Here is a 20,912-nt window from a genome sequence, read left to right as displayed (position 1 = left end):
CTCCCAACACACCCTATTGTGCCTCGCTCCCACCCTTGTGGGCAGAAGGGTCCAGCCCAGCCAGGAGCAGCTTCCAAGCAGGGCTGTTGCTACCACTGCTGCAGCCACCACAGGGGGACCTGCTTGGCTTCCCTGGCATCCTACTTGTTCCAGGCAGCAGGGAGGGAAGCAGTGGGTACAGGGGGAGCTGCAGCTGGGTGGGGGCAGGAAGGGTAGGGCTGGGGCTGGCAGGAGCATGGAGCCCACACCCAGGGAGATGGCGAGAGCATGGAGCCTGAGTGGGCAGGGTGTGGGTGTGAGGGAGGGTGGAGGGGTGTGGGGACCCCCCTCACACTCCCCCACATTGCACGCTGACCCTGCTACCAGCAGCAGGTGGGGGCACTTGGGGCGCTTGTGCCCTGTGCAGGTGCTGGCGCCCGGCTCCAGCTAATGCTGTGTGTGGGGGTGAGGAGCGCAGCCTGCCTGGCTCACCTCTACTGTGGGGGCTCTGTGTGGCATGCCTGCAGCTCCTACACTTGCACAGCACTGGGTGAAGCCCACACACTGGAGCTGGCTGCCTTCCCCATCCCTGCTGTGCAGGTCCCAGGAATCCACCAGGAGTGGAGGAAACCCCACCTCTTGCTTCCCCGTGGAGTCCCAGGACCTTTGCATCAAGGAAGGCGAAGGCAGCTGGCTCCAGCGTGGGGCTTCCCCTGGTGCCACACAAGTGTGGAAGCTGCAGGCACACCGCGTGGAGCCTCAGCAATAGAAGTGGGTCAGGCAGGCCATGTTCCTTACCCTCATGCACAGCGTTGGCCAGACCTACATGCCACTGGGCGCCAGCATGGGGCACGAGCACCTTGAACATCCCGACCTGCTGCCAACAGTGTGGGCTGCGTGCCATGTAGGGGAGTGTGTGGAAGGTCCCCGCACCCCCCCACCTACCCACACACCCACACTCTGCTCCCACAACCCCCCCCACATATACCACCTCACAATATACCCTATGCCCTTCCACACACAACTACGCTGCCTCTCAAACACCCCACAAACACCCCCAACCATACCCCACACAATATACAAGAGTAAGGCTTTATTTTTGAGTTTTTATGCAAGTCCCTCTATATACAGCATGCAAACACAGATCATGGCAAATATTTTTTGTAATAAAATATTATAGCAGGTGTTTGACTTTTAGTCTATGATTTGATTTTTGTCTGGTTCCAAGATGGCAACCCTCCCCTCCCAAAAGGAGTATTTCTAGGGGGCAAAGGGAGGGATTTCTGGTGGCAAAGGTCAGAGATTAGGGTCCAATATGTCAACCAGGGAGTGAGGCAACTGTCAAGGGGAGGGGCTAGCCATGCGGCCCTCAACAGCTCACCAAAACTTGTTAAGTGGCCCTCCAGCCGAAATAACTGCCCACCCCTGTTTTAAAACAAGTTTTATAATGTTAAATACTAAGACCTTTTTTGTTAACAAATCCACATACTGCAAGTTTGTGCTGTTCTAAGTATATAAAAACATTTTTATGTAATATTTTTTACTGAACTACATAAGTACTGGAATTGGAAAGAGAATAACAATTATAATAAGTTCTTCCATCATAACACCAATTTAAAATTCCTCAAATGTCAACATTTCACCTGTTGGACAACTATTCATTAATACAAGATTTTTTTTTGGAAAATTTAAGCAAACAACTTAAGCTCTTTTTGAATGAGAAGACTGAAAGAACATCCACTTGCCCGCTTAAAAAAAGTGTTTTATTTTATTTTGTTTAAATAGCATAAAAAAATTTGGGAAACCAACCTGAAATCTGACACAGACCACCATTACAGATGCATGAGTTTCAACATAATGCTGAAAATCAGTACTATTTTCCAAAATCTATTTAAAGCCTTTAAAAATAATTTTAACAACCCCTGTATTTTGCATATCAATCAAATGCTTATCACCATTTAAAATAATTTAATTGACAGGCTACACAGCTAAAAAGCTATGAAAACTGCATCATAAAATACCTAAAATGAGTAAGTTTTATTATCTAGTGAAAATGTTTTAACAGAATAGTCACAGGGAACGCTAAATATGCAGTTCTAAAACCTAAAGCATGAGCACGCGCGCACACAGAGTATTTACTTGAATCCAAAATGAGGTTTCTTTTCCCCATTCCACATGGGAAAAAAGAAACTCCACCCTGGATCCAAGTACCAGCCAGGGCAGGAGCTGCTGAAGCGTGGGGGAGACAGCAGATGGCACAGGAGTTGTGGCTCTGTTCGCAATCAATGGGCTGGGGCTGCTCTCAACACTGCTACCCAGCTGGGGCCAAAACCATCATGTCCTCCGTACCTCAGACTGAAAAGCTGGAGCCAGAGCCACCATAGAGTAAGTTGGTGGTGGAAGATGACAGGCAAGAAGGGGGAAGGGCAAGTGGCAGCAGGAACAGATAGTTGCGAGGTAGGCATCAGCCATGGTAGGGCATATGGTAGTGGGCACAGGACCCCCACCTTCCCCAACCCACTGCTTGTTCCCACTCCTACTTTCTTTCCCTGCCATAGTAGTGGAAGGACACATGAAGTTAAAATATCCTCCGATAATTAGATTCTACACATACAAAATGACAACATTTTTTATAATTTTCCATGTACAGAATGTAATTACTGGGGGAGAAGGATCTTAAAAATTCAAAGTTGCCTTGGATTCAAGATAATCAAAATGTATAAGAATGCAGCAACACAAAGAGGTGATTATAATCTTTCCACTGAAAGTTTCCCCATCAGAAAACACAGATTCAATGACATCAAAATATTTCAAGAGAGCACACAGATTGAATCAATGTTTCAATGTATAAAATGTTTCAAAGTCAAAATAAAAACTCTGGCTTAAGGATTTTTGTGGGTAATATCTTTTATTGGACCAACTGTATAGTTGTGAAGAACAGAGACAAACTTTTGGGTAACAACGTACCCTTCCTGATAAGAGAGAAAAAATCCTTGCCTCCCTCATTTGTCCTGGACCATCATGGCAACAACACCCCTCAACATTATCACAACTTGGACCTTACTGTTTAACACTGAAGATTTCCAAAACCGTGTAGCTTGGAAAAATAAACACGTAGTTTCTGAATGCCTAGTTTCAGGAAAAAGTAGAGACTGACATCTCAACCATACTTAAAGATCTCAGAACTTCCTATGCACAAATCCTCTATTTTTAGTCTTTAGTTGTAATACTAACTCTGCCAATTGCTTTGTTTGGTTGTTCAGGTACAGAGCCCTAATAATACTTAAAGAAAACATTATTGATGGAATTACCCAAAATGAGTGTCAGTCATCTGTCCAACAAAATATACACAAAAACAGGACATTCCTTGACATAGTCCTGGTTCTGACAAACTTGCAGTCTAAATGAAGCACATGTGTGACTAAGAAATAGCTTGGTCCAAGTTTACGTAAGGATCTTAGACCTGGCTTCCAGTTTTGTAGGGACACTTTTGTATTCACCCTTAACTGCTAACATTTAGTCTACAAACAGAATTTAAACATAAACCAGTATAAGTGATCAGAAACCGTTTCAAATCTATAACACAACAGAAGTTAAGTGCACATAAACCACTTTCAGAATGGCTGAAACTGGTTTAAGGTAAACCTCGATGGATGTAGTATCAGGCTTAACTTCAGGTTCAATCGGTTTATTGAATTTCTGTCCCAGATCCCCTCCGAAGTCAAGTTAACTCACAGTCCCTCAGCATTCCAGGATGCTTTGCACCTTCCCTGCAAACCTCCCTGGGTGGGCCAGCCTTGGCTTTAAGCTGTCTGCTTCAGTTGAACAGGGAGGCATGCTCTAGTGCCTTTTGGCTTCTGGCCTGGGCCACTGCAGGGAATTTAGCTGCATTTCTGGAATCCAAAGTGAATGTCTGTTCACTTGCTTATTGGTTCAATCTATGCAGTTTAGACTAACCTGTGAAGATTGAATCAATTCAGCCTTGGGTTTTTTTCACTGTCTGTACTTAGCCCTAGGCATAAAAAACACTTATTTAAAAAAAATATAATTGTCTATATATAGGCCTACAGTTGCCTACAAAACTAAAAAGTGTCAGTTTAAAAAAAAAAAAAAAAAAAAAAATCAGGTCCCATCAGTTCAAAATAGAAATAAAATGATCTTAAAAAGAAACAAAGTGAAAACAAAGAGTTAATAACATCTTACCACTACTGCTAGTTGTCAACACAGATTCCTGCTCAGAAAGGGATCCTATCGTCATATTCGCTGAAGAGGTAACTGTGGGCTGTAAAGATAGGCTTGATATGGGCTGGATAACCACATTAGCTGGCACTGTGTTGTCTGGTGCCTGGAGGGAACTGTTCTGTGCGGGCATATTGGAATCCCCAGTTAGCTGTTGGGCAAGTAGATTACTCTGCTGCAGTGTTTGCTGTAAGATACTGGGATCAATCTAAAAAACAAATGTGGATAAGTGAACATTTTCAGTATAAATTCAGAATTCAAAGAGCTGCCTTTGTGCTTCATAATACTAAAAAGCTTGGGCTTTGGCTAAGACAGCATCTCTTTCTCCAGATCTGTCACAGTAAATGCAACAGACAAAATGTTTGAGTAGTTGTGACAATCATTAGATTCAATCATGAAGGGCCTACTTAAAAGATACCCTTTTTCATCTTGGGTTCCTCCATCTTAGAACTCAGTATTTCTTCTTTATCATTTTTGGGGTGCTATATAAAATGTAACACATTTCACAGGTATTTAATACTGAAGGTAAGGTAAAAGAGAATGGAGTGCTGGGGGCCAGATTGATAGTGGAAATGACATTTTTCTCTATCTGGTGGAACTATATACCTAAATTCCTGCTTAATCTTGCTCTTTTTTTCCACTTTTTTCCTAATCCATGTTCATTTCTAATTTATACTTATAAACATACTTGTTGAGAATTTAGCCAATAGTTAAATACAGAAACAGAGGTAGAAGCAGGTTTCTTGTACTGAGAGAGGGAGCTTTTCCTGAATGGACAAATGTAGATTAAAAAAAAGTGTTCACTTAAAAAAATAAAATAATAAAAAGCATAAAATAAGTTTCAAACAAGTTGCAATTTGGATACAATTTCAGAGACATGCTAAAGAAAGAGGCCTGCAGTTTTCTTTTCAGTGCACCCATGCATGTGCGCACACACATGTGCACACATTTTTCCAGTTCTGACCAACCACTACTCTAATTCTTAAAAATGCAGGGAACTCTGTTCTGTACCTGAGCAGAGCCATAGTAAAGTCAGTGCAGCTCTGCCAGCATAAAGGTGTCTGTGCACACGAAGCTTCAGCCAGAATCAGGGCTCTTATTAATCAAAAAAATCAAGGAATGCCTACCTGCAATGTGATGTTGTTAATACTAGCAGCATCGATTCCAGAAATTTGAACGTTCTGTCCAACCAGATTAGCAGCAAGCTGTAACTGTATTCCTTCAAGAGTGGCCAAACTGCCATCTGTCAAGGACACAGTTAAGTCACCTCCAGCTATCAAAGAAAACAGTCATATTATAATTTTTTTCTTAGTCACTCCTGGTCTCCTTTTTAACCAGTATTCTTAATCCAATCAATTACCAAAATATGCAATTCTGTATACCCAGGAAAATTAATTAAATCCATATAGTTAATACTTAGCTTTTTAGGTTTACAAAAATATTCACAAAATTTAAGGGGAAAATAGATTTAAGTGCTGGCCACCTTTTCTATGAAGTAGAGTTACAGACTACCTTTTAAAATGTGTACCTATTATGTCAAATTTCCAAAGATCCTTTTCTTTTGGGGGCATACCCTCTCCGAATATAAAAAGAACAGATTTACAAATGGGCACACTGTAATGCTAAATATACATGGACCCATGAAGTCTCAGCAACTTTACTAAGTAAAAAACCTGTGTATTTCAAAAAGACATTTCAAAGTATGTTCTATTTATAAACACACTATGTATTAATATGGGTAGAAACTGACTGCACATTAAGGGTGCCTGTAGATATGCGGGGACACTGCTCCAATGCACTGTAATTATTATGCATCAGACCAGACTAATTAAGTCTACTGGAGTGTGCTAATTAGCATACTCCAGCATCCCCACATGTTGTGTATTCAGCACCCCCTGCTACGAAACAATGATGGAGGCACTTCAAATAAAGCTCATCAAACAAGATTTAGTTAAAGTGCCCCCACCGCCATTTTGAAGCATGGGATGCTGAATACACACGACGCTACAGGTGCTTTACTTGAGCGGCTCTCAGATTCACTCTAATTAAAGTGCCCCTTCCCCTCAGCACCCTCAGAGCACATGTAAAGACATCCTAAAGAATCAAATCTGACTTATTTTAAGCTCAGAACTTAATTCATCATTTAAAAAGCTGCTGTAGAATATATTTTTTAAAAATTCTATGCCTGGTGCAAGAGTATGCTCTTTTACTCTCCTTTAGTTTTCGGGAAAACCAACTAGTTGCTCATTTTTTTCTAGGAGTCATCGGTCCTAATTTCCCTACTTCAATCTTTGTGCTGTCAATGTAGGTATATTATTCTTGTGCTACTGAAAGTGTCACTTATTTTGGAATGTTAAATCATGGGATCAATGGAAGTCTTCCTCGACTAAAAACTGCAGTCTGACATAAGCTTAAACTGAAAGAGAAGTGAAAATTCAGTAATTAGCTAAATCACCATAAATATCATTATCCCTTTTTTTACCTGACATAGAAGCAGGGAGGATAGCCTGCCCTACAAGTCCTTGCTGAAGCAAATTTTGATCAAACTGACTTGTCAAAACAGAGTTATTCATTATGAAAACATTGGGGTCTGTTGATGAAGAATTAAGAAGATTCACTGGCTGCAGTCCCTCAGCTGAGGCACGGGTGACAGGCTTCCTGACCTTCTTGGTCTCTGGTTTATAATGACATTGTATGTGGGTTTTTCTGCGCCCTGAAGTACGAAACCGTAAATCACAGTGTGGACACTTAAATGGCTTTGCTCCAGTATGCAGACGCATATGCACTTTTAGACTCCCTTTGGTAGAAAAAGAATTACTGCATACATGACAACTGAAGAGCTTCTGGCCTGAAAAAGATCAAGAAGAGAGTTGGAGAAACAAAATCAGTTCTAAACATTTCTTTTTTCTAACATTTATGATTTGATGATGTTTTTCTGTCAACGCTGCACTTCACTTTCTCATCTTGATGATCATAATAATGCCCCTTGTCCATCTAATCCTTCCCTTTATTCCCATCTGAATTTAGCTCCTCCATTTTTGTCCACTCTCACATCTTAGTATAGTGTGCCTAACTTCCCATCAGCAGATGCCAACTTCCATCATCCATAATAAGTAACAGAAGTCCAAGTACACAGAGCTTTACAGCTTTATACAGAACTTCAAAGTCTTACTAACCTGTGTGTGTTTTTACATGACAATCAAGAGTAGACTTCACTGTAAAACTTTTTCCACATTCATCACATTTGTATGGTTTCTCTCCAGTGTGGATGCGAACATGCCTACACAGAAATGGGTGCACCTGAATTACTGTGTTGACTGGCGTTTTTAAAAAAGCATGACAATTTCTAAACACTTTGTATCTTAGAACTTAAAAAAATGAAATATTTAAACTTACATTTAAGCTTATTAAATATTCAGAACTGGTAGGAAGCTGAATTTAAAGATATATGCGATTTGTTTTCATTCTCCAACTAGATTTTTACATGTTGCATATTCTAATTCTACTGCTATAAAAATCCACATAAGCAAATCCCTGAATATAAATATTTATTCTAAGACTTTAAAATAATCATCTTAACGCAGGAAAATGGAAATATGAGAAAAAAGCAGCAATAGTACATCTCAGAATAGGCAGTATTTCCTTCTACCTCAAAGAGCAATACTGGGTGTGTCTACACACGATACTACATCACGGTAGTAACACACTGTGGCGATATAGCATCCATGGGCAAAACCTGTGACTGCAGCTACGATGCCATAGCTACGTGCTTTCCCATTATAGCACATTGCTACAGTGACGTAATGCCTAAAAATAGCCATGTGCGGCACACACCGCGCAGTACTGGCTGTTACAGCACCATTTTTAAGTACTTCCAAAAAGAAGTACTAAAAAAAATGGAAGTACTCCAAAAGGAAGTACTAAATGACGGCGCAGTAACAACAACACCATAGCGGGACATGTGGATGCACTCATTAAGTATTTATAAACTGCTGTGAAAATGAAGTGCTTATTGCTGTATTTACTGGATTCCAAGACAAGGTTTCCCCTCCATTTAACATGGGGAAAATAGTCTCTTGTCTTGGAATTGCTTACAAGGAGACAGGAAGACGGGGGTGGGTAGACAGCTACTGTAGTTCTGGCTCCAGCCCCAGCTCCAATTCAGGGTTGGGGCTGCAGCTGTAACTGCAGCTGCAGCCTGACCCCCTTCCCTCCATCTACCTCTCACTTCCCAGAAGCCTCGGGGTCTCCCATCCCCTCTTCCTCCCATCTTCCACCCCTCCCTGCAGCTTCTGCCTTCCTGCTGTCCCCACTCCTCCCTGTCCCCAACCACTCACTCATACTCTGCGCTGGCAGGCCCTATGAAGCACAGCTCCAACCTGGCTCAATAGCAGTAGTAGTTCTAGCTGGGACTTGAGTCATATCACCACTGCCAGACCGCCACTGCCTCTCCCACCACCTGTCTGCCTACAGGCTCCCCATTACCTGCCCCCACCATCACAATCCCCTCTGCTATTGCTTGCCGTGCTGCAGCACTGGACACACACACACACACACACACACACAAAACAACCCTCCCAATAATTAGATTCTATACATGGAATTATTAAAAAATTATAATCTTCCATATATAGAAACTAATTATTGAGTGGGTTGTTTTGCATTCGGGGGTTATGCTGGATTTCCGTAAATATGGTAGTACTAGTTAATCCTCATAACATTTTACAATTAGACAAGACAGTTTAATTTAGTTGCATGAAAGATCATATTGGCATTGGGGAGGCGTGAGATGAAGAACTTAGCGTACCCAAAAGGCACAAAACTCTGACATTTCTTACCTGACTAAGTCGCTTGGCTTTTTAAAGCTTTTAGGACAATATGTACAACAGTTGGCATATTTGGGCTCTGCTTCCAGTTCTGCTTGCTTATCTTTGATCTCACTAATTCTATCCTTTTCTGCAGCAGACTGGACAAGAACTTTTTCTGAGACTGTAGCACTTTCTTGAGGTCTAATTTTTGCAAGTTCTGCTGTTTCTTCTTCTGTGAAAGTGATGACCCCAGGCCGAGACTTTCTAGAGGTCCTCTCAGAATTTTCATCATCTTCTTCCAACCCTACAGCTATTTAAAAAGTACAAGAGTTTATTTAATCTTATCTGGGATTATAAATTACAACATGTGTTAATCATACGGTTACTGCATGGTGCCAATATGACAGCGTTAAAGTTGTTGGGGTATAATGTATTTTACCCAAAATTTCTAATACACATTCTCCATGCTAACTCCACTTTTGCTTAGCTACATTTAAACAGAAACAAAAAAAAACCTATTAGAAAATACAGCTCTAGTAAGCACACTTGTTTTTTTCTACAGCAAAACAACTGTCAAGTAAACCTCAAATACAAAACCTTTATAGCTCATAACAACTCAACAAGGCTTCTAGATGCATGTGTCTGTGGCGTTCACGAGCGTGTGCATGTATGCGTGTCTATGCATGCATATCCACACAAATAAATATAATGTAGGCGGTCAATATGGAACTTTGAATTCCATTTTTTTTTTAATTACTTTTTCAACAGAACTGATTTTAAATTCTTCAGAAAATACTAAAACACAAAAATTCCACCACTGTAGGATCTCACCTTCATGGAAATGCCCACACACTTTTCTACTAATATATCAAGCTTTGTTTGCACCCATATAATCTGAATTAAGATTTTTTTTAAGCAAGAGATTTCCATAAGAAAGAAACCAGGTTGGTAGAATGTAAATGGAAGAATGCACACAAAGTAGAAATATGAAAAATATTTTGACAAGTCATTTGATATTTGCCACATGAAACAATTTTAATAAATAAGATACAAAGTATTATCACAGTCATACATACAGTAAAATCTGTTATCTGGCATTTAACCAGAATACTTAATTAACCAGAATTTCAGTGGTGGAACATACCCGGCGCCGCGTCACACTGCTTTGCTGCCTGCTGCACCACTGTGAGGGTACCTGCGCAGAGTATCTGAGTGTGCACACCTCTCCCCCCTGCTGCAGCAGCGTGCAGTCGGGCTGCCCTGGCGTTTGGTGTGGCTGACTATTATGGCATTCTTATCTGTATGTCATTTTATTCTTTATAAACTATGTGTCCCAGGGACAACGGGACTAGAGCTGGGCCGGGGGGAACACGTATGTATGCTCCGCAGGAGAGGGGAGCAGCGGCGGCGTGCAGGCCGGGGAACCACCCACGTGGCTCGTTAGCCGCGCTTTCATACAGCTGAGGCGGAGCGACGTCAGCGAGAGGCGCTGCTCCGCGGAAATAAAAAGGCAGCCCCGAGGAGAGAAGGGGCGGGTGGTGGGAGGACGCGGAGCCCGGGAGGAAGCCCGGGAGTGGAACCGGGCCCCCGCAAGGGGCTTTGACCGTGGGCCGAACAGGCTGCAGCCGCGCCGGGAGCAACAGAGGCGGGGAGAGCCGCGCCGCCGGAGAGGAGCGGCGAAACTGACGCGGGAGCCGGCAGAAGCCCCGAGGAGGAGCCTAGAGAGAGGGCCAGCTGGATTCACCGGTGAGGTAACGGGGGACGAGCTGGCAGAGGCTCCGGGGAGCCGACGGGAGACTCCGGTGAAGGAACCGGATTGGAGCCGGCGGGAGACTCCAGTGAAGGAACTGGGTTGGAGCCGACGGGAGCTCCGGTGAAGGAACCAGGTTGGAGCCAGCGGGAGCTCCAGTGAAGGAACCGGGTTGGAGCCGGAGGGAACCCGGCGAGGGAACCAGGGAAGACCGGGCAGAGGTCCCGGCGGGGTGTCGGAGAAGACAGCCGCAAAGGGCGGAGAGGGCCCTCGACGCTCAGTCTTCGCTCCGGGACAAGGGACGGAAGATCCAGGACCCAAGGTGGCGTTGGCCGGGGTGTAGGGGAGGTCGGAGCCCCGTGTGAGCCCGCCCAGGGGCGCTTCGGCGCTGGAGGCCGCAGCGAGGGGGACACCCCGGCGGCAGGCCCAGCCACGACCATGGCCGGCGAGTTCCAGGGACTCCCCAGCGAGAGCAGGGCAGGCCCGGTCAGCCGCCCACGCAAGAGTTGCCCGGGAGCACCTCCTGGAACAGAGGCGGGCACACTATGTTATACTGTAATGCATTGTACACTAATTTTTGAAAATTTGCACTACAAGTATGGCACTGTCTTCGGAATTTTTAGAGAACCAACACCCTCCATTTCCCATTCATGCTGGATAAGAGAGATTTTACTATATATTGAATACCATTTCAACATTTACAGATCAGAACTGCTGAAAAGTATGTTTTGTTTCCTCTACTGATTTAAGAAAAAAACAAAACAAAACAAAAAAATCAGTTTTACTGACTCATTAGGCATATGCTTACATTTTGGAATGAAAAAAGTTATAAATCACAGCTCTAGCATCACATGAATGTAATTTGCTGATGATCATTTCTGTATCAAAAAGCACTAACAGGAAAAAAATAAGCTGCTCACCTCCTCCTCCTCCTGCCTCTCCAGCTGTTGTTACTGCAGAGGAAACTGCCTGGTGTTTTTTCATGTGCTTTTTGCAGTGAACAGTTGTTCGGAAACTCTCATCACAGAATGGACACTTATAAGGCTTCATGCTCATATGAGTTGCCATGTGTCTGGTAAGGCTGCCATTGGTAGTAAAGGATGTATTGCAAATGTTACAGCTGAATGCTTTAACTCCTTAAAGAAACAGGGAAAAAAGTATTTAACATATCCAATACATTTACATATAATATTGACAACTCCCAAACCTGAAGTCATTTAAGCAAATACAGGTTTTGAGTAGTTACCTGTATGGGTCTTCTCATGTGATTTAAGAACTCCTGAGGAAACAAACCCACGGCCACACAGTTGGCACTTATAGGGCTTCTCGCCAGTATGTGATCGCACGTGCTGCTTCAAATGGCTGGATTTCTTAAAACCCTTGTTGCAATACTCACATCTATTTAAGAAAAGGTAGTTTTCAGATAGTGTTATATTGATGCACCTTACAAGTGTCTTTTAAAAAAATCTCTACTGTCTTAACTGGAAAATCTGATAGTACCCAGGACTTACAGGGATAGAATCAATCAAGTGTTTAATGAAAATATTTTGGTCTTCTGTTTTCTTTTCACAAAATCCATCAACTTGTGGAACTTGGTTATTTAGGGCAAATAGTGTAACATGTGGTGGCCCTACGGTGACCAGAATGATCAGGAACTTCTAGTCTTTGTTTAAGTCTTTCTTTGGATGTTCCAATCAAGATGGTCAAGACTATGATCTCAACATCTGGTTGAAACAGATGGGGTCAGCATATCATTTCTGCTTCTGTTTTGTTAATATATTCAGTGCTGCCATTCAGTGGTATGGTAGAATGTAAATTCTGCACAACTTGCAACAGTATTTATCATGTGAAATTTGTACAAAAGGATATATGCTTTCAGAAACATGAGGTTACATTAAAAAAATCCATTAAGAACAGTTCAAGAGTGGGGTTCAACATCTGAATACAGTATGCTCTGTTCACTGAGTGAATCACAATGATCATTAACATAACTGCATAATAGGCTCGTTCCCCCTATCTCTCCTTCACTGTCTTCTTTCAAAGTTATAGACTGATTTTCAAAGTGTACAGCTGGTTTCCAAAGCCCTTGATGGTGTCTGTATCGGCTACATTTAAAAAGTAATAGAGGATATTAAAAAAAGTTATAAGACTAAGATTAAAAATAAAGTAAAACAGACCTGTAGGAACGCCTACTTTGATCTTCACTATCCTCAAGAAAATGGGGGCGTTGGTTATGCAGTTCAAGTTCTTCTTGTGACTGATCTTGTATCAGGCGAGTAGTCTAGAAATCAAAGTAGTCAGAAATCTTAAAACTCATCAATAGCAAAATTCAAGACATGCAAACATGTAATAAAGACTCAAAGCATCTCCATATCCCAAATGTTCAAATGAAAAGATACAGAATCTGCAATTTGCTTATTTGTAAAATTTATCATAAGAATAAAACCAATGTGCCTTCTGACCATGAGATGAAGGGAACAAAGATGCAGAACAACAGAAAAGTATTTTTATACAATGGGAATTAATGGAACCAATGCAGTGTCTCTTCCAATCTGGGAATCTACAAAAACCTAGTTAGGTGTTCTGGTAATTCGAGGCAAGTAAGGATTTCAGAAATAGAAAGCAGTCTCTCTACATAGTATCCTACCTTCTAAATTAGGCGTACCCCCAGGGGTCCTTGGAAAGGAGCTAGGAGGTACGCGTAGGCGGACGGGGATGGAGCACTGCCACCCAACACCCTGCATCGCTGCCTCCCAGGAGCAGGGACGGGGGGGGCCTAAAAGCAATGGCTCCCCTCTGTGGGCCACACAGATGCCACCTGGACACCGGGAGAGGGGGAGGGGAGGGGTTTGCATGCAGTGATGGGCACCGCCACCATCCACCACCTTGTGCTACCACTGCCACCCCCTCCCCCGCTCCACCAGAAGTGTACCCAGAAGGGGTACATTCTTTAAAAGAAGTTGAAAATCCCTATTCTAAATTAATCTAACAACCAGGTGATAAAAAACCCAGTGCTGACAGTTATTACTACCTTTCGATGCCTAAACTCTTTTCTTAAAACAAATGATAGCGCAGCCTTACAGAGAGGCTGGCACTCCATGAAGGCTGCAGAGAAAATAAGCTCTAGTACCTGTATCTGAAAAATACTCTCATCTCCAGAGACACTAAAATCCACCTTTTAATATTACTGATAGACACTAATTTACTTCTGCAGTTGGGATCCAACTAATTTTATGCCAGATCCTAAAAATACCATGGCATCACACGGATCCCAAACACCCAATAACTGCCACTTGTTCCCAGTACCTGGGGAATTTTAAAAAGTACACCTGTAGCTAGACTGCAACCACAGCCTTAATGGCTCCTCAGATTCAGAAACCAGGTACAGAGCCAGCAGCCCTGGGGTCAGACAGCCCAGTACCACTCATATTTTTTGAAAGTCCCTGTATGACAGGAACTAGAGATCAGAGAGCTTCTTCTGATGCTCCCTGATAGCAGGCTTATGGCACCCCCACCTCCATCTGCCTTGAGGGGTGGCCAGGACCAGAAGTCAGGGCTGCCACCCACCTGATCCTGCTGATTGGGTAGACAACAGCTGTGCCTCAGACCTGGAGGCTGCTGCACACTGAATGCTGAAGCTCAGCTGAGTGTCAGGATTTGGTCTGGGGCATCCCCAACACGCCACATACTCAGTTTAAGTTGCAGTACAAACAAGCCACAAGATGGTCCACATTATATCAAACATCTTTGTGTCTCATTTGCTATATTACTACACTATAAATTGGCTTTAACATATGGCACACTCACATTTATGGTGTGAGGAATACATGAATCACACCATAAATGTAACATTGCCAGGGCCCTTACAGGATACTTTAGGTCTCTAATCCACATTTACAACACTTGGAAGGGTACAAAACAGTCATATACTAGGTTTTACCTATCATGAAAACAACAGTAACTACAGAATGCCTTTAAATTAGGTATGGTTAGGGTAAACAAAAACTTATGTCAAAAAAACATTATGAAAAAGCATATAATTGGCAACCAGAGATTCTGAGACATCTTTAGCCATGAAAATTCCATAATTTCATGTCACATATCTTCCATCTGCCTATTTAAGTTCCCTTTTAAATTTCTAACGTTTAGCATGTCCATATCATGCATATCTCTAGAATTTTAGTTTTAAGAAAGCATAAAAGAAAGTGATAAATTTGTATCTTCTTTTTAAATGTGGCTGGAACAACAATATATGTATTTAGTGTTTTTTATGCTTTAAATAGAAAATAAGCAAGAAAAATCCTGAGATTTACCGCCTCATTTTATGGTTGTACAGCCATTCTCTAGAAGAAGCCAATGTCTCCACAAGAAAGTCGACATCACAAAAAAAGTAAAAATAAATTCTATGTTTTATACTCACTACATTAATAGTGTCTGTGTTTGGAACCTGAAGCAGATTTGGCTGATGGTAACTTGTTGAAAGAGCCTGAGATTCAAGTGTGCTTGAATCCTGTAGCTGCTGCACAGCTGGAAATTGATTCTGCTGATTGTAGCTATCATTCACTGTAAAACCTGCCATAAATTAAAGAAAGTCAGAAGCTCTGAATAACAGAATGTACAGAATTTAAATAGGACATGAACAACAGAGCACTATTTTGAAGCCTGATTTTAAAAAAGGAGAGTAACAGCCAAAAAATATATCATACCCTTTGCTGGTAATTGGTAAAATGCATGAGCATTCTGGGCATCTACTAAATATTCATGTAAGAGTTACTTACCATTAGCTGGAATTCTATTAGGCAATCTCCTCCACAGAACAACACTGTTTGAAGTTTCTTCAGGATGCCTTATCTCAGAGCCATTGAAATTTTGAATTTCTTGTATGTAAGCATGCATGTGTCAAACAGGTTGACCCAGCTCCCTTTATCCATGTTGGTACCACGCTCCCTTTATTACACTGGAAGCTGATCACAAGGATGCAAAGCTCAGTGGGGAGGATGGCGGGTGAGTGGAGGAGATGTCCCAATAGGAGAACTCCAGTTTTTGATAAAGTAACCCCATTTTCTCCTACTTTGGATCTCCTCCACATATTCCCACTCTTTAGATTAATAGTAGAGTAGTGCCTTTCAGAAGCAAACTGCAAAGTAAAACTAAAATGTTGTTCATTCACATTACTATAAAAAAATGCCTCAAAATTTGTTCTTTTGGTTATATCAAATCCTACCTCCTTCTTTGCCAATGTAATAAACAAACTGATGACTGGCTTATAATAGGATGATTGAGAGCCAGTAAAGTATAGCTCAGATTTCCAACTGTTTTGATGTTATCAAACAATCTTCAACCTCCACCCCTTTTTTGATAAAAAAGATAGAGTGTGATATTTCTTATGTAAAAAGTCAGTCAAAGTTTTCATGGGAAAAATGAGGCCACAATTATTTGTTATAAAAAAAAAAAAAACAGTACTGGGAATTAAATTTTATTCTTTCTATGCAGTTTGCCTGTAATGGACAACAGAGAAGAAGAATAGGAGAACAGTGTAGAACTGTATAACCATAGACAACCACAATACCATCAAAGGCAAAATAGCAATGCTTACAAAATATTTGAAGATTACTACACATTATTAACTGGGATGCATCATATGAAATCGGAAATTTCTTAGTACTCAACTTCAAAACAACTTTCCTTTCCTTTTTATGATAATCAGAAAGCTTAGCTCAGTCATAGCTAAATTAATTTCCTGGTTGAAGGAAGTGACAGACTAAAAAGAAGCCTGAAGAAGAGTCACACAAAAAGGTTTACAATGATAATCTAGAGGATGTTTAGGGACAAATTTTGTAGGCAAAGCAACTATTTCAAAGAACCCATTGATGGCATTTTGGAGAAAAAAAATGAAATTCAAAGCAAGGATTATATAAGGCCTTCTGAAGAACACGAGAAAAAAATAGGGAAATAAATGTTAAGTATAGTGGAAAAGGCCACCTATAAATTCAGTGTCCTTTTCAGTAGACAAAAAGTATTAATATATTAGAACATTATTTCTTTCACATGATATGGACATCCTGAAAAATTGCTAAGAAATCCCTGAACAAATCTCAGACTTTGTTTCAAAGTCCTCAGAAAAATGACCAGTACAATCAAAGGTGTCAAAGGGTCATCCTGGAGAATTAAACACCACTTACAAAAAGAAATTCTGGAATAAGCATGAATTAAGGATATAAGAAGCAGGGGATGCGATACAAGCTGGTTTGTTTAATCTCTTTTATTAGGAGCATTTTCCAATGCTCACGTTTTAATTATTTCTGGGAGTTCAATAAGCAGCTTCTCTATCCTGTGCACGTTGGTAGTATTTACTACATAATATACATCCACAGTGATTCTATTGTACTGATGGGCAGTTTAAGACTTAAAGGCATTAAGTGACACAACCAAAGGTCACACAAGAAACCTGTACCAGAGTCAAAAATAGAATAGAGATCTTTTGATTCTCAATCCTATGCTTTATCACTATTTGTCCTGAAGACCCTTACATATTTTCTTTCATCAGGTATAGAAGTGGAGGGATATTTGGAATTAGGCAAAGTCATATCACAGGAGAGTCACCTTCAGTTCTGGATGAAAGTCTGTACTACTTATAATACAATTATTTAGATCTGAAACTTACTGCCTTGTCTTGTAGGTTTCATCCAAAATTATTTCCTGTCCATTTCCACCTGATGTACTGCAGAACAAAACACTCTGGAGATCAATACACTATCAAAGAAGAATGTTTTGCCTACAAGAATCACAAATAACTCATGGACTGTTAACAGGAAAAACTTTTGACCATTCAATCATGATCTGGAGGCTACTTCCACAACTAACAAACCGTTCAAATGGTACCAGTTCTAAGGTACTTAAAAGCAATTATGTGAATTAAGAGTCCCAAATAAATATTTTCCTTTTATACTTTCTATTCTATCTATTGAAAGTTGGTCAAATCAACAGTCTACGTCATTGGAAAAAAAAACTTCAGGGCCCGAATGAGCTGCAGCTGAAAGAATGGAGATCACAAATCATGATTTCAACATGTTATTTGATAGAATGCCTGGGTAAAGCAAAATAGAAGTCTAACACCCAGGATATCTTCATATGGGTTCAGAATCATCCTATTACAGATCACAGCAGTCTGAGAAACTTGTTCCACTACTTATATAATCTATACTAGTAGCATCTAACTGAGATCACAGAGAGCATCAAAGAAGGAAGCAGTGAAATGATGCCCTAGACTACAGAGCATTTGATGCCAGTTGATCCAAAAAAAATCACTTTTCTACGAAACAGATTCCTTTGCCTGCTACTGACCTCTGAAGATTTCAAATGAAAGGGCGTGTGGCATGCACATGTAAAAAGTAATAAAAAAAAAAAATCTTGGCCCTTTACCATTCTTGGTGACTTCAAAGCTTGTTCGAGGGAATAAGTGATTCCACTGATGACCTCGCTGCCAACAGCAGACATGATCAACACACTATACAAGTCAAATGGTTTAAGGAAAGAAGGATTGCTGAAGAAAACATCTTAAAGAGAGGATGCAACTTCAAAACTTTAAAGAAAATGTATGTGTACAATCCTGAGGTCTGTGTAGATGTAAAGACCTGGGTTTCTTTATTGCCAAACCCAAAGACTGTCTTTTTAATTAACAACTATGAAGATTTAAAACACTTCAACATTGTTTTATTATGAAGTTTAGTATCAAACCAATATATTTAACAAGAAAGTGGCCCAGGGTTTAGCAACGTTTTTGGGCAGAGTGGCAAAAACACCTACAACCTCAACTTGGTAAGATGTTGGCGTGTCAGGGGTGGACAGCGGGGTAGCCATGAGTGCCCGAATCCTTTTTATGGCAGTGCAACCCCAACCCCTTCCCCGCCATCCACCCTGAGGTGCACGTGCCAAGCAAAATGCCTTCAAGTGCCACACCCTGGCACCTGTGCCAGGGGTTGCCTACCCCTGATGTAGCCTATCAGTACCAAGGAAAGAGAAGATACAATGTCTTGGACTTAAATGTCCTACATAATTGGCAGGAAAAAGGAACTGAGGAGCATGAAGCACAGATGCAGACACAGGGAGAGGGTCGACCAATTTAACGCATGCATCCGCGCATATGCTTACCTACCTGAAATTCAAAAATTTTGAAGGGCTCCAGAATCTTCAAGGAAACTTCAAAGAGTAGGGAATCTGTGGATGAGATTCCAAGTAGAAGAGGAAAAATCTTATACAAATGAGATTTTTTTTTTTTAAATTAATCATGTTTCGGTTTCCTGTACCACTTTTGTAAATTTGAGATGATTAACAAAATCATTGACAATTCAAATAGTGGTGGTCAGATGTGCATTTCTTCATCCTCTTTCCATTTCATTTGGAAAAAACTAAGATGCAACTGATGTCAAAATACCAAGAATATAAAAAGACCTGAAATCAGGATTTAGTCAATCTAATGGCTTAATTTCTTCTCACAAATCTTATATAAAATGTAAAACAACTTTAAGCACATTAACCATTGCAATACGAAATAAACTATTCTAGCTTGAACAATACATAAAAAAAAAATGCAATAAAATCTTTGTGAAGAAAGATGCATAACTAGACATGGAAGTAATTTTAAAATAGAATCAATGGGAAACAACAGGAACTTAAACCATTTACATACAAATGCAGATCATCAATAGCCACTCCACAATAAAACTGATACAAGTACTCCCCTAAAGTCCAAATTTTAAACCTATCCTAAAGTCCCTCAGTGAAAAGATGCAATTTCTGCCTTCCAAATGTTTTCCACCCACCAGCAAACTTAGCCAATATCAGAACAAAAGTTTTCAACTAATTATGATTACAAGATTTACTGTAGCAGAACCCGATGAACTAAATCAGAATTAAGGTGTGGGAGACCAAATATAAAATGCATCTAGAAAGAATTCTAAGACAAGGTAAAGGAGGGGAGTGTTATGGTGCTAGGACCTGGAGTGTAGCTAGAATGATGGAAGAAATTCTGTTCTCCAGTCTCTGAATGAAAGATTGGAGATGGACAGAGACTGGGACAGAATGGAAGGGATGCAGAGCAAAAAATGGCTAGTCATGGAATGAGAGGAGAGAAGGGAAGATAAAAGGTTACATGGGGTATGAAAGGATATAAGACAAGGTATGGAATATACTGAAGGTACACTGATGCATGGAAAGAGGTAAAAGAGCACAGGAGTGGTGTTGTGCCTTGTCTGTATTGTGCGGATCAAGGGGAGAGGGTAATGGAAACCACACAAACAAGTGGAGGTGGGGAGGGAGGGAGGGAGGGAGATTTTTTTCTTCATATCTGAAACTTTTAAAAAGTTACATCAACCCTAAAAGTTTGGTAACTACTAAAAAAAAAACCCCAGATAGCTTAACTAAAAGACACCTCTTTCATTTCCATCATCCACTACCCATGCCCTTATTTTATGCAGATATAAATTTCACCATCACACTTCTTTTCTCCTTTCTACTTGCTAAAGCCTGTAAGAAATGAGGCCCTCTTTCCTGGGCCTGGGCAAGATACCAGGACTGCCTTCTTCCAGCCCTATTTAAAACTTTTGTTGCTCACTGAAGAGGCAAACTCCTGAGCAAAAACATTTTAAAGAAGAAACAGTTGAAAGTATTTTTCAACAGAATTAATCTAAAATCGAATGACTTAAGTATTCTTTGAAAAAAATTCTATAACTTAAAACTAGTTCTATAGTTTAGGAATCTGATACCAAACGGTTAAGGGAGTCAGGCCGTTCTGATTAATCTAGCACCCTTCCCTCACTCAATATTCCCTCTGTAATACATTACTTGCCCCTCATCATACCTGGTCTAATCTCTCAATTTGGTATTTTAACTTCTGCACATATTTTTGTAAATTTTAAAAGACTTTTGAATTTGCATATATTGTAAATTTGATGTACTGAAATGTTATGTATAGGGTATCTTTAGCAACAATGTAAAAATTCTTTGCAGACATTCATTAATCTTTATAATACCTTGTGAAGGAGGCAAAAATTACTGGCGCAAGTTTACTTTTCTGAAGTTGAGGCAAAAGTTATGAAGACTCCCATTAACTTACGTTAATGACAACAAAAGGGATG

General features: G+C 40.8%; 1 protein-coding gene across 9 annotated transcripts in view; it reads right to left on the bottom strand.

Annotated features, from left to right (window-relative positions):
- ZNF236 (zinc finger protein 236) overlaps window positions 1-20,912 on the bottom strand; it is a 146,931-nt gene that overhangs the window by 29,342 nt on the left and 96,677 nt on the right. For 8 of the 9 annotated variants that reach the window (XM_019490546.2, XM_059724290.1, XM_019490548.2 and 5 more), the window contains 9 exons: window positions 15,197-15,348; window positions 12,954-13,057; window positions 12,023-12,174; window positions 11,697-11,912; window positions 9,057-9,336; window positions 7,395-7,498; window positions 6,701-7,066; window positions 5,346-5,491; window positions 4,183-4,426 (listed from right to left, as the gene is read on the bottom strand). In XM_019490546.2, the coding sequence (XP_019346091.1) occupies window positions 4,183-4,426; window positions 5,346-5,491; window positions 6,701-7,066; window positions 7,395-7,498; window positions 9,057-9,336; window positions 11,697-11,912; window positions 12,023-12,174; window positions 12,954-13,057; window positions 15,197-15,348 (1,764 nt within the window). The remainder of the gene's footprint in view (window positions 1-4,182; window positions 4,427-5,345; window positions 5,492-6,700; window positions 7,067-7,394; window positions 7,499-9,056; window positions 9,337-11,696; window positions 11,913-12,022; window positions 12,175-12,953; window positions 13,058-15,196; window positions 15,349-20,912) is intronic. The other variant, XM_019490547.2, reaches the window with a different exon arrangement.

This window comes from Alligator mississippiensis, chromosome 3, assembly GCF_030867095.1.
Source record: "Alligator mississippiensis isolate rAllMis1 chromosome 3, rAllMis1, whole genome shotgun sequence".
Lineage (NCBI taxonomy): Eukaryota > Metazoa > Chordata > Crocodylia > Alligatoridae > Alligator > Alligator mississippiensis.
Note: the sequence above shows the minus strand (reverse complement) of the source record. Positions and strands in the feature narration are given on the sequence as shown.